At 47.5% G+C, this 14333-nt stretch overlaps 1 protein-coding gene across 3 annotated transcripts in view; it reads left to right on the plus strand.

The window, feature by feature from the left end:
- RNGTT (RNA guanylyltransferase and 5'-phosphatase) overlaps positions 1-14333 on the plus strand; it is a 1800355-nt gene that overhangs the window by 707984 nt on the left and 1078038 nt on the right. For all 3 annotated transcript variants that reach the window (XM_078648288.1, XM_078648286.1, XM_078648287.1), the window contains one exon: positions 2510-2645. In XM_078648288.1, the coding sequence (XP_078504414.1) occupies positions 2510-2645 (136 nt within the window). The remainder of the gene's footprint in view (positions 1-2509; positions 2646-14333) is intronic.

Consider the following 14333-nt stretch of genomic DNA (forward strand, 5'->3'; position numbering starts at 1 on the left):
AAAAGAGGAGGACCAGATGATAACAGTAACATTTAGCCATCAACATTGATAGCAAAATGGTCCACGCTTTCGAAGATGGCTGATAAATCTCGAAAATATTAAGGAATACTGTTGTGTCACTATGCGTGTTTAGTTGTGTCACTATGCGTGTTTGCGTCTGTGAGTGGGTGTGTTAATGTCTGTTTGGCTCTGAGTGAGTGTGTGAGTGGATGTGTGGGTCTGTGAGTGTCTGTGTGGGCTTGTGAGTAGGTGTAAGAGTGCCTGTGTGGGTGTGTGCGCGCGTTAAAATGTCTCTGTAGGACTCTGGATGGTTCTGTGAGTAACTGCGTAGCTCCCTGAATGGGTGTGTGAGTGCCTGCGTGGATATGTGAGTTGGTGTTTGAGTGGCTGTGTGGGTCTGATAGTAGGTGTGTGAGTGCATGCATGGGTCTGTGAGTGGGTGTGTGACTGTCTATATGGGACTCTGAGTGGGTGTGAAAGAGCAAGCATAGAACTGTGAGTGTGGGCGTGTGAGTGCCTACATTGGTATGTGAGTGGGTCTATGACTGCCTGCATGAGTTTGTGAGGGAGTGTGGCAATGCACGCGTAGGTCTATGAGTAGGTGTATGAGTGCCTGCATGGATCTGTGAGTGGATGTGTGAGTTCCTGTGTGAGTCTGTGAGTGCATGTGTGGATTTGTGAGTGGATGTTTGAGTACCTACATGAGTATGTGAATGGGTCTGAGAGTGCCTGCATGCCTCTGTAAATGAGCGCGTGAATGCCTGCGTAGGTCTGTGAGTGGGTGTGTGACTGCTTGTGCGTGTCTGTAAATTGGTATGCACCTATGTGGGTGTCTGAGTGGGTCTGAAAGTGTATTTTGGTTTTCAAAGTGCATCAAGACTTGCAGATCAGTTGCAGATTTACACAGGAGCCACACTGAGCCTCACGGCGGATCCGCGGAATCCCAAAGTGGAGAAAAAATGATATAACTCAATTTTGTACCTAGGATAGGTCCCTCTGACACTCCTCTAACACGCTCAGGGGGTCAGGGAGTGTACCTCTACCCTGACCCCTTTAATAATTTTGCAGATATATTTTAAGACCCTGGGACTGTTCCCGTATACTTAAAATAGCGGACGCAACCTCCTGGCCAGATTGTGGTCAGCCAATAATGGCATCGCTGGTGGCGTGTGACTTCGCGGATCCCCAGCGGGGATCCGCGGCTGGTCCACGCCCCCTAGATATACAATTTTGTTTTTCCTTTAATAACTCCGCAACTGCTGAACGGATTTACACCTAATTACAAAAAGAGTTCTTTCGGGACCAAGAGCTACCTCTCTTCCCACTTTAATGTAAATTTGTCCAGCAGTTCGGGCTGTAGTTGTGTCCAAAATCCCTATGGTAAATTGTATGGGAAACGCAATTCTTTTGACCCCCCCATTTCTCGGGCCCCTCTTGACGTATCACTCTGAAACTTTTCATGCAGAACTAAACAAACCGGGACACTTTTTTTTTAAACATTTTGTGAAGTTGTCAAAAAGTACCAAAGTTATAAGCAAACCAAAAAACGCTTTTCCTATGGAAACTAGGTTATACCTATAGCTATCTACTGACAACCGCCAGTAGGTAATATATATATATGTATACACACGTGTGTGTGTAAACCTTTGTCCAGACAGAATATTTTTTAAAAAGCCTGCTGCAGTGAAAATACAAATGTTAACAAACATTAGCAAAGCCAATAGATCTGTTATTGCCCGCCAGCCTTTTGTCTTAGTCAATGCCTGTTGCATCCTGTCATGGTTTTTGCAAATCTCTTTTGTTGGGGAAGGTCTCGGACTCTCATCAAATGAAGGAAAAAAACCTGGCTAAAAGCTAAAAACGCACACAGTCCCTGGCACTTAAGGGAACTACTTTGTATGTGGATGTGCCCCTTCTGAAATTAAAGTTCGCCAGTGACTGAAGTGGGCTAACTTCGCCACACGCTTTGTGCTGTAGGGTTAAGAAGAAGAATGTGAATACCCAGTTGATGAAGAGAGCTGGTTTAAAACCCCTTTAAGTATATTACACATACAATATTAACAAAATCAAAAGGCCTTCGCTAACCTCAGACTTAAAAAGATTGCTTTCTTTATACAATTAGAGAATGAAATAAGGTAATGAATGATTATCTTTTGTACTTTTGAGATGCATCATTAGATACAATAGGTCTTACAGACAACTACACTACAAAACCTTATACCATATTGACAATGAAATCAAGGTCTGAAATGGTCATTCCTGCCACACGTAGGTAATTCCATTTGTCATGTATGACATAATCATTGTTTGTGCTACTGTAGTAAACATTGATATGTATGCAATGTGTGTGCAATACAATACATTAATGTACAATATAATATGCTAATTTCCTCCTGCCACTGTTTTACTTATAGTCATTGAATGTCTAGTTTCCTTGCAAATGTCCTTCGCCATTTGAGCACATGAAGGTCAGTTGGATGTTAATTGTTCTTTAATCTTTCTCTTGCAGGTATATGATGTTAATTGATGGCAAGAATGAGGTGTATATGATTGACAGAGATAACTCTGTGTTTCATGTGTCGCACTTGGAGTTTCCATTCCGTAAGGATCTCCGCATTCATTTATCAAACACACTCTTGGATGGGGTAAGGCACGGATCATTTTTAGTTTCCTAGTATTTACCGATAATTCACACCATATACGTGTGTTGCTGCATAGAAAAAACTTATCACATTCCTGTACATAGTCTTTTTGTTGCAGTAATGTACTTCTCATTAACATCTACTAAGATAAATATGCTTTCCCAAGACAGTGACAGTATTTAAATTCTGCATTTTCTTAAAAAACTTTTTAAAGAAACATACTTGAATTTCTGTTTTTGTCTAACTCCGTGTTTGCCAGTTCCAGCAACTCTTGGTGTTTTAGGCTTTTGCAAATTGGCTAACGTCTTCGATTATGGGTATTCCTGCCATAGTGCTCATGGGAGCTTGTAGGGGATTATCCAGCGTTTTCATGAAGCGAATTTATGAGGGTGATGGGCTTTGCAGTGTGAGAAGATTTTACCATTGTGGTATTTCATCGTGGGAACGGATTTTGTGTTCTTCCAGCCCTAACCTGTGTGAATGCAAATCATGTGCATTGTCTCTGTGTGGATATGATATGATTCGTACTTGTAAAGTGCACTTATACTCATGAGTGTCTTGCCGCTATACGCATACCGCTGTGGAACCCTTCCTGGCTTTTCCCTGTGAAATGCCCACTCCTGGGCACCCCCAAGGTGAAGCCAGGCATCCCAGCGCTGTTGGGGCCGTTGTGGAGATTAAGCAAGCTATTGCCCAGAGTCGCAGCGTGGGACCCATGGTTAGAATAGGCACTGAGGCGAGTATTATCAGGTCCAAGGAACTTGAGCCCGAGACCCGCCGAGGCAGGAATTGAACCCTGGTCCCGGGCCAGACCTCTGCATCAGGGTCTGCCGCTCTAACCATTGAGCCACACTTCTCCACACTGGATGCTGTGAAGGAGGGTTTGGTTTTATGGCCCGCCCTCTAACCAGTGTCAGTGTTGTCATGTAGGAGCATTAGATGCAGTACTTTGTGCAATTTCTGTTTCTTGTCTGAAGTGCATTGTTTGTGCTCTTGGTTCAAATGGGCACAGTATTGCCATTGTGCCTTGTATTGTTTGACGGGTCTGACCACTTCTTACCTATTTATGTTATTCTCAAATCCCTTGCCATGCGTCCTAGGGTCCAGTATTTTGGAACCGAAAATCACCCAATGAGAGTCCTTCCTTTTCTCCCCATTACCCCTAAAAGAGTGTCTCCCTGATTCCTGTTTTCACCACAGTTTCCTTCTCTGAGGTTTCCCTCGCTATTGCTCCTTATTCCATGACTTCCGGTCTCTCCAGAGACTCTGTCTTTGATTCTCTGTCCTAGTTCTCACTACGATGGATTGATCAGTGTAGACAGATGGACATAACGTACAGATAGCTAGACAGATGATGAAAGGGACAGAGGTACAGCTGTTCAGGGACAATCTCGTGGAGCAAGGCCTTGCTGTAATGTCTGTGACAGGTGAGAAATAACCCTGTGTCTGCACTGAAAGAATAACCGGTAAGCTGAGCACGGGATAACTCTGCCGTCTATAAATGTTTCACCTAATGCCTCAGGCTAAGTAACATTCTGCTTCCTCCCCCCATTACGGATAGTAGGTGGAATTCTACTGGTAGCTCTCTAGCTACTTGCAAGTAGCACTCCTGTGTGCAGGCCATTGAACTGAACTAGAAGATTTTTCTTGGTGGAATTAAGATATCTGTAACAAAATTGAAAAATGCGTATTCAAGATGAAAGTCTGAATAATGAATTAATAATGAAAGAATACATTACAAGTCTGTGTATTTTTAAAATCCACAAGCTGATGTTTGGGGGGGAAAATGGTTGAATTTTCACAATATATATAAAACTCAAATGGAAGTAAAAACAAGCATTTACAATGCAACAGTCTCGCCTTTGCAAAAGTTAGAGCTATTGGCATTGTGAATGCCAAACTTTTTATTTATGTGTTGGTTTTGAAAACAGATAAATAAATGGCATTGTCATTTACAATGCCAATAGCTTAATCTTGCGCAAATGCGAGACCTACTGCATTTGCAATGCAATAGGTCACATATTTACGCAAGTTTGAGCTATTGACATTGCAAATAACAATGCGTTTTATTTATGTTTCAAAAACCAAAACATAAGTAAAAGGTCTCTCACACTGCTGTCTCTCTCACACTGCTGTCTCTCTCACACTGCTGTATCTCCCTAGAACACACACACTGCTGTCTCACTCACAAACTCTGCTGTTTCTCACACACAAACTCTGCTGTTTCTCACACACTGCTGTCTTTATTACACACAATGCTGTCTCTCACACTGCTGTCTCACACTGCAGGTGTGGTTTGTGGGATGTGGGTTTACAGCTCATATCTGGAGGTGGGCGCTGCTGCGTTTCATGGGTATTTTTTTTACATACTCCCCAGGGCATTAGTGGTAGTTTCAGAAGCTTTTGTTTTTGTTGGGAGGGATGTTGGGGGTCAGATCTCAGCCCAAAGCCCCGACCCCTCTTCATGACCTTTTGCTCTCATGCCTTGTAAACGCAATTGGCTTATGATTTTGTCCCTTTATAGACACATCTCCTATAAGATCCTCCTCCCCAAACCCCTCCCCCCATTGTGAAATGTATCTGCAAGTTGGCATGCCTGGGCAGTAATTTTGTGGCAGTCAATGGATGACTGCAAAAATGCAGCGTACAATTCGCTGGAGCTGTCAGTGACGCAACAGCTGTGACCGTCGTGCCAATATGGACAAATGTCGCGGGCGGGACCCATACAGTCAGTCTTAGGGGCTGTGGACTCCCAAGTGGCACGCCTAACACCTACAGCTCAGCAAGGTCGTCATGCAAGTGTCTATTGTTTAGAATAGCAGTAGTTTTTATACATCCAAGATGTTGCACCATTATCACTTGTTAAGTGATCGCAGGCCGAGACCTAAAAAACAAGTCTATATTGTAAAAGCACAATAGATGCATACTACGCATGAACTTACATCCGCAGTGCAAAGTCTACGTTCAAATCTGCCAATCGTGGCTTGCACTCCATTAAAAAGAATAAAAAAGCAAAATCGAAAACAACCCTACAAACAAAATTAAGTGAAGTGAAATAATAAATATACAAAAAAAAGTCCGGAAAATCAGCAAGCAAACTGAATAGAGCCGAACTTGCCATACAAACGACAAAAGTGAATGGATGCGCAGACCTGGGCAGGGTGGGTGAGGTTTCACCTGGAGGCCGGCGTTTGAAGCCAGAGCATTTGAGATGATGGTCTGTGGGCAGGGTGGGTGTGCAGATGGTGAATGCTGAGACAGCCTTTGAGATGCTGGACTGTGAGTAGGGTGGGTGTGGCGGGTAGTGGCTCTGCTGGGTGTGTGGGATGCCGCCTTCGAGATGCTGGACTGTGAGAATGGATAAAGAGCTGGGGTGGGGGGGCGTCTGTGCGCCTCTGAGGTGCTGGTCTGTGGTCAAAGTGGGCGATGGTCTGTGTAGTGGGCTGTGGCGCTGAGGGAGCAGCCCCTGAGATGGTGGTCTGTAGACGGGGTGGGTTCAGAAAACGTGCACGCTGGAGGCGTGGGACTGCGCCTTTGAGAAGTTGGTCTGTGGGCAGGGTGGCTGCAGGGAATGGTCTATGGGGAGGGTGAGCTATGAAGCTCTGTACGGCGGTGCGATCTGATAGGGTGTGCGAGGTCTCTGTGTGAGACATGCATGCGGTCGGCCTTGGGTGCAAAGGGTGTCTATGTCTTCAAGATTCGGGGGTGTGCAGCTGCGCTGTGATGCCAGGGTGGACTCACGTTTGTTGCCGGTGTGATGGCTTGAGCGCCATGCTGTGATGCGGGCGCACCTGTAGTACCGAGCACTTCTGCTCCAGATGTAACGGGGGGATGGGGGGGCTGTTCAGGGCACTGATGTACAATGTGTGCTGGTGACGCGCCTCGTTGGGGGGGGGGGGGTCGCTGCCTTAGGGTTGGTTGGCTGACCCACTTCGGGGGCATTCGCGGACATTCACTCATTGGGAGCGGCACACGGAACAGCTTTGTGTACGTTGGGCATTAGAAGGTGTGTGTGGGGATGTGCAAAAGGAGGGACGTGCGGGGGGGTCTATGACTCCGACAGGAAGGCATGAGGAGGGCCGTGGAGCCAGGGTTTGAGGGGCGTTGTGCCAGCCCATGCCAGCGCACCCGGTTCACTGCTGCCCACCTTCCTTCTTCTCTGCCACTATATATTTCAGGCAACTGTGCGGTGTGATTTAGAAGGTAGCCGTGCAAAGGAGTGGGGGCTGTTCCAAGGCGTGGCTCCCAGAGCAAAGCCTCGGAAGGGACTGTGGGGGTCAGAGGCCGTGAAAGATGGGCCGTCGTGTGTATGGGTCGGCGGGTGCACGATGAGTGTGTAGTTGTATCTGGGTATGGGTGGGTTGGTGGTATGCATTCACGATGGGTGGGCTGGGTATAGGATGTGTGGGAGAGTATATAAGTGGGTAGTGACTAAATGGGAGGATGGAGGTGGGATGAATAGGTTGCTAGACTAGGGTGCATATAATTATGGTTGCAAGGGTGGGTATTGGTTGTGATGGGTGGGGCTGCAGAGGTGGAGTGACGTCCACCAGGGATTGACCCGCAAGGCGCGGGCACCTGATGCTATAAAGAGCAGACATCTAAAAATATGGGCGGACTAACACGCATGGCCCCTGGCCAGGCAACAGGCGGTCTAAAGGGCAGCTATCTAAAATATGGAGGGGTGACTCACACACGCATCTGCACGTACGCCGCAGGCGCCTCGCCGATATTTGGGGCAGGGGTGCCGGAAGGAGGCCTTCCATCCTCTCAAAACCCCCAGTTCAAAGCTGTTGGACTCGTCTGTCTTTGAGGGAAAGAGGGGAGGGGACTGGAATGTTAACATGGTTTGGCCGGACGCCCCCTCTGAATCGATGCCCAGTCTGAAGCCCGAGACAGTTCTCTCCCTGAACCAAAACAACTAGACCATAGGAAGGTGGGTGCACGGCTTGCGAGGGGGGTGGGGTAACTTGGCTGTCTTGGATTGATTGATGGATGGCTAGGTTTTGTACAAGTGGGTTAATGTTTGGGGAGAGGGATAAATTATTGAACGACAGGGTGTATGGGCAGGTGGATGGCCTGTGGGTGGGGTGGATGTGTGTGGGTAATTGGATGGATTTATTAACAGATATGGACTTGAAGGTGGCAGGAGTCACTGACAGTAGCTACTACACATAGATATAATTGATGCCTCTGGATTAGCGTTCTCGAAATACAAGCAACGAAGATTGCCTATGCACTCTGGTGCATCGAAGATGAACGTCTGTCATAGGTACAATGGGATATGTTCCGAGGTCAGCAAACTGTTATGTCAATCGTATCCGTTATTCATATTGTGCACTGTCTTGCAGTTTCGTAGCGCTATAAACTAAACGCCAAGGCTTAGCCATGTGGCACTCCTGTTTTTGATTGTAAAAGGGTGAGAGGCTGATCGCTCTGATCACATTTTTGTAAAGTGTAGATCACACACACATGGGTAAGAAGGCTTTGTGACGTCACTGGCGCGTGGCCTTGCGTTTGCCCTGCTTACTGAATTGAGGCTGCATGATTTCTAATGGGTAAAACATTGAATGACAGCGCGGCAAACGACTTACAATGTGTCTTCTTGCCAGAGGTAGGCCCCAGGTGGTGCACGAGACAGGGATGCACTATCACGCATGGACATTCACATGGACACTAAAGAATGATCCCCTCAGGGCTCAGCACGCGCGCAAAGGGCGCGTGGCAGCCACGCCCAGCAGAATGCAGCCTGCACGCCTCACTCCAGCCTGCACTGCCCCCGAAAGCAATGCATTGGGAAGCTATTTTAGAGGCAGAGTTCCTTGCAGGCATCGGTACCCTCAGACAGGGCATCCATCCTGTGCCAGGGGCCGCCTCGCGCAACAATCAGGCTGGCCGTGTGGACATTGTCGGCATGGACGGAAGGATGGGAAAACAACTGAACAGGAGCAAAGGGAGGGGGGAGGCTGAGAGGACGACAGACAAGGAACAAGCGCTCGGAACAAGAACCTGACTACCTGCTGGCATAAAAGGTTCCTTATCTTCTTTATGGGGCCATCTGGCCCCATAAAGACGATAAGAAACCTTTTACGCCAGCAGTAAGCCAAGTAAGCCAGTCTGAAAAGGACGGGGCTTACAGAGAAAGAAGAACGTCACTAGGACCTCTTCTCCAATGGCTGCCCACCGTTTAGGACGCCAGCCAATGGAAAAGAGGGGCGGGGCTTAACCTCGCTAGTGAAACTCACTCTACCTCATTAAGTCTCGCCAGCGCATGTGCGCAGTCTTTCGCAGGCTGAGACCTAAAAATCAAACCGTGATTGTGAGACTATTACTATTAACTTTGTGCTAGGGGCATTGCAGCTATGGCTGTTATGTATTAGCCATGTAGAGGCAATACACATTTGCAAAGCATTTTTTACATTGCCACTGGCAACACTGCCTGATGCAGTGAGGTGATGGCTGCTTGTAGGTCATTTAGGTTATCTTGTCTCATGTGGTTACTACTACGTCTGTAATAATATTAGCATAGGAGAATTTTCGTCGAACATAAGTAACTCCAATTACTGAAAAGGTTGCAGACCCCTGCTGTAGAGACTGACAGGCCTACTTTTCCCCCCTGCTTTAATCGGTATATTTACTTTCAGAGGCCAAAGATTGACGGGGATAGCTAAGGGAATGTCATTTACTAATTTCCCCAAAGTAAACAAGCTTGTGGGAGAAGGAAGACATCAAGGTATAAGAAGTAGGTCTTTTTTGGGTTCTTAAGAGTCAGACCCTAGCACTCTCCAGTCACAGGGCAGCAGGGGCAATGCTGCCAGCCACCTAGTGTTGGTCCTGGTCTGCCTATGTGGCTGCTGTGGTGATTCACTAGTGGTGTAGGCTCGATTAAGGTCGTAGATGCATTCACATGTGTGTAAGAGATGCATTCGACTGTACAGATGTGCCTGTTTCACTTGCGAATTTATGAAACAAAACTGATGCCACCAAAGGTAATCTGTCAATCTCAAGTATTTTATCTTTAAACACACACAAAACAGGCACACATTCCTTAACTCATTTCAGTGCCTCTCCGACGTGGCCAAAGTTCTCCAAACTCCACCTTTCTTATGTCTAAATATTCAGAAGGGTACTGGCGTTCATTCATTCCTATGACGTTTATTACAGTTCTTAAAAAATATTGAGGTTTCACCTATACTCCCTACTGCCAGTCACAGTAAAGCAGACATTTCCATTATCGTTGGGCAGTAGAACGTTTTTAACGAGGGACATACTGTTCAATATAGTGATGCTACCTAAACTAAAACACGTTTATCCATGATCTTTCCCATAGAGTGCATGTTATCCAGCATAAAAATCTAAGTTACAAGTCAAATCTTCAAATTTGACCTTTGAATGTGTCGTCTACTTTTCTTAATTAGATGAGACCATCGTCTGTCTTTTGCTTAGCATGCCTCAATTACTTACTAGTGATATCCAACTCCACCTTCCTCAGCAAAGTCCTTATAGTTTTAGAACAAAGAGCAAACTGTGTGTCGTGTCGCCAAGCCTGACCATGTCCATGACTTCCGGGTGAGGCATGGCAGGAAGGAGATGAAAGGGGGCGGCGCAAGTGCGCGTGCAGTTAAGGTATATGCCGAGTAAAAATAAAGAGGCATGAAATACCGCTCGGGTCGACGCATTATTTAAAGCGCACGACGCTGAACCTGGCAACTAGGGTGGGATGTGAGGACCCCTCCCCCTCCCACCCAGCTGTACACAAGTGCTGAACAGTATCTGAAGAACGTCCAGCCACAAAAGTAGGCGCGCTGCTAGCCAAGTAGATGAGCGCTTTGCAGCCCTGACAAGGACATCCTGTGAGGCAAGTCTCCGGAGGCCCGAAAGAAGTGAAAGGTGCACAGCACTAGGGTAAGAATTCTAGTTCCCCACCTCTCAAACTGGCACACAGGCGTCGCGTCCGGGTGCCATTTTAAAGTCAGGCGTGCCCCATAGGAAGACATTGGCACCAGTCCGGTGGCCATTTTGAAGTCAGGCAAAGGACAGGAGAAGCACCCTGAGCCCGCCAAAAGCGATTTTGAGGCCTTGCAAAGCTGTAGGAAGTGTCAGGAGGGACAGTGATGACAGCAGTACATCACCATATCTACTCGACCCGATTCCACGCAAAATGCAACACCAGGTCCAGCCTCAGCCGGGCCACACGGGCCCATACTAATGGGGGTATAGTTCCTGTGTCCCCCCGAACCTCTAATACTGACTTCAGGAAACAGCATGGGCCCCAAGTGGAAGAGCTGGATAGAAGAATTTGAAGATTTTATGAAAGGCTCAAGAGTAGATGACCCTGACCATCACCTTATAGCACTGAGAAACCTAGTGGGTAAAGAAATTTGACAAATAAGCAAAGAATTGCCCCAGGCAGACACTGCGTCGTATGCAGATGTGAAGGACGCTCTGAACAGAAAATTTCTCCACAAATGTAACCTAGACTATACCTTCAATCTTGTGTCCCAAGAACGCGATGAATCCATGGGCGATTTCATTTCGCGACTAAAGCGTCTGGCACGATACTGCGAGTTCGACAACTTTAACACTGAAGATGCACTTCTTTTACTCATCATCGAAAGATGCCAGTCGAAATCACTGCGACGTCGACTACTCAAAAAACACAACTCACACACTTAAATGATTAAGCTAAAGAACACACAAAGAAAATGGAAAACAGAAAAACGTGAATAAGCCCTCCGAGTTCAATCCCAGACAGAAATAAGACTTCGGCCAGATCATTGGAGGTCTGACAAACCCACAAGTTCGTCCCATGGTGGGACGAGCACCAGTAAAACCCAGAAACAACGGCCGCACTGCTACCGCTGCGGCCTGGAATATCCACACACCGGCACCTGCCCAGCCCTGGATCAACCGTGCCACTGATGCGGGAGAGACAATCACTTCGAAGCTATGTACCAAACTCAGCGCAAAGAAACCAGGCCAGTCAGACGAAGCGCCGGGACACGCCACCACGCGAAGGCGGTGCATGGAAGAAGAGACCAGACAAACAGCTCGTCCAGGTCCAGCACCCAGTCCCAGGCCTCGTATCGATCTCACCGGTCGACCTCAAGAGAATCGTCCGCACTCACTCCCATATCACAAGTTAGTGAAGAATATGTATGCATGCATAATGGCCGACCCAGACCGGTTAAAGAAATACCCCGACTAGATATTCAAATAGGAAATTACTCTGCCAAGTTTGTTTTAGACACGGTAGCGTCACTGAACTATATCTGCACAAAGGAATATGAAAAGATGTGCCCGAAACCGAATCTAGAACCGGCCGCAGTGCGCGTCTACACATAGATGTCCAAGGAGCCACTGCCATGTCTAGGACGTTTTCCCACAACGCTAACCTGCAATAACAGGTCAATTCAGGCCCAAATTCATGTCATAGAAGGCCCTGAAGTTGCCGACTGTCTACTCAGCCTACCCACAGCGAAACGGTTGTGGTTGGTAGAGATCCTATTCAAAGTGGATGACTCGCCTGACGTGATCAACAAATTCCCGAAGCTGTTCTCAGGCCTAGGAAAATTAACAATCGTCAAAGTTAAATTACACATCAATGAGCAAGTAACGCCAGTGGCCCAACACCACAGGAAAGTACCATTCCACCTCCAACAAGCGGTCGATGACGAGCTTCAAGACTTGCTGAGAGCGGACATCATAGAACAGTTATCCGTAACCACTCCCTGGGTGTTGCCTGTGGTAGTCGTGCCCAAACGAGGTCATGAAAACAATGTGCGCCTTTGCGTGGACATGCGCACCCCGAATGCGGCCATAGAACGGGAAAGACATCCGGCACCTCATATTAGCGACCTGAGAAGGAAAGTCTGGCCGTCGTGTGGGCATGCGAGCAGTTCCACTTATTCGCTTATGGGAAGCACTACACACTTATTACTGACCATCAGGCCTTAATTATCCTCTTCGGCAACCCACGAGCAAAGATGCCTCCAAGGATCGAGAGGTGGGGGATCCGCTTGCAGGACTACACCTACACCTTTATTCACAAACCGGGAAAAACAGAAAACCCAGTGGACTACATCTACCGTCATCCTCAAATACTGACACCGACACACACTTCGCTCGCCCGAAGAATACCTTCACTTCGTGATTAACCAAGCGCGCCCAACTGACTTCCCACTAGACACCATTATAGAAGCCACTGCCAAGGATGCCACACTCCAAGATGTCATGCAGCGCATCCGAGTGGACTCATGGAGACATCTGGAGAACTCCCAAACCACCACTGCTATCAACATGCAAGAATTTTCATTCTTTAGACACTTCAAGGATGACCTCACAACCAGCACAGATGGGTTGTTACTGAGAGACAGGAGGATTGTTATTCCTCACACACTACGAAAAGGGACCATCAATCTACCCCATGAAGGCCACAGGGGTGTAGTAGCCACGAAGAAAACACTGAGAGAGAGAGTCTGGTTCCCGTCCCTTGACCAGATGGTAGAAGCTACGCTTCAAGACTGCCCACAGTTCCAACTAGTGGGGCGAGAAGAATCACACGCCCCACTGCAGATGTCTGATCTCCCGGACGGTGTATGGCAACAAGTAGGTGTTGACTTCTTCGGCCCACTGAAATCTAGGAAATATGTCACCGTCATCATGGACGAATATTCTCATTGCACACCAATTATCATCCACAAGAGCATATGCCGTTATACCCATCCTTGACGAAGTCTTTGCAGCATGGGGAATTCCCAAGCTAGTAAAGACGGACAATGGACATCCTTTCAATGGACATGGGTTCACAGAATTCGCAGATCATCTGAACTTTAAACACTGGAAAATCCCTCCCTATGGCCCCAAGCCAATGGGATGGTTGAGCGCGTCATGGCCACCCTGAAGAAAAGAATACAACAAGCTGAACTGTCCCAGCGTGACATTCAACCAGCGCTCAATGAAGTACTGAGAGCATACAGAACCACACCACACAGCACCACCAACAGGTGCCCCGCTACCCTGATGCTCAGGAGAACCCCGCGCACACCAGGATCCCGACGTCGGATGCAGTCATACACTCCAGACTCCCGACCTCAGATCATGAGACACTGATGAACATTGATAGAGACAAGAAAGCAAAGATGAAAGACTACGCTGACTATCGGCGCCACGCAAAGACATCCAACATCCAAGAAGGAGATTGGGTATTAGTGAAGCAGGAACAGAGAACCAAAGCTAACAGCCGATATCATGTCCCCCCTCTACAAGTAGTGAAGAGTAAAAGAACCATGATCACAGCAGCCTCCACAACTAAGAGGACCACGAGAAACTTATTGCACTTCAAGAAGTGCAATCCAGCAGTCTATAGTCGAGAAGATGAAACGGACAGAGACACAGACACCTCAGACGCAGGAGCAGACACCCTCGAAGAAAGCCTTCGTGTAATTAACATGGATGAACCCGCAGGACAACACCTTCCTCGCCGGCCACAGAGGACTACTCGGAAGGCCGGTCCGACTCATTGAAGAACTTTAAAGAATGATGATCTAATGTAAATGACAATTTACAAAAGGGGGAGATGTTGTGTCGCCATGCCTGACCATGTCCAGTACTTCCGGGTCAGGCATGACAGGAAGGAGATAGGAGGGGGCGGCGCGAGTGCGCGCGCAGTTAAGGTGTATGCGGAGTAAA

The sequence above is a fragment of the Lissotriton helveticus genome, chromosome 6 (genome assembly GCF_964261635.1).
Source record: "Lissotriton helveticus chromosome 6, aLisHel1.1, whole genome shotgun sequence".
Taxonomy (NCBI): Eukaryota; Metazoa; Chordata; class Amphibia; order Caudata; family Salamandridae; genus Lissotriton; species Lissotriton helveticus.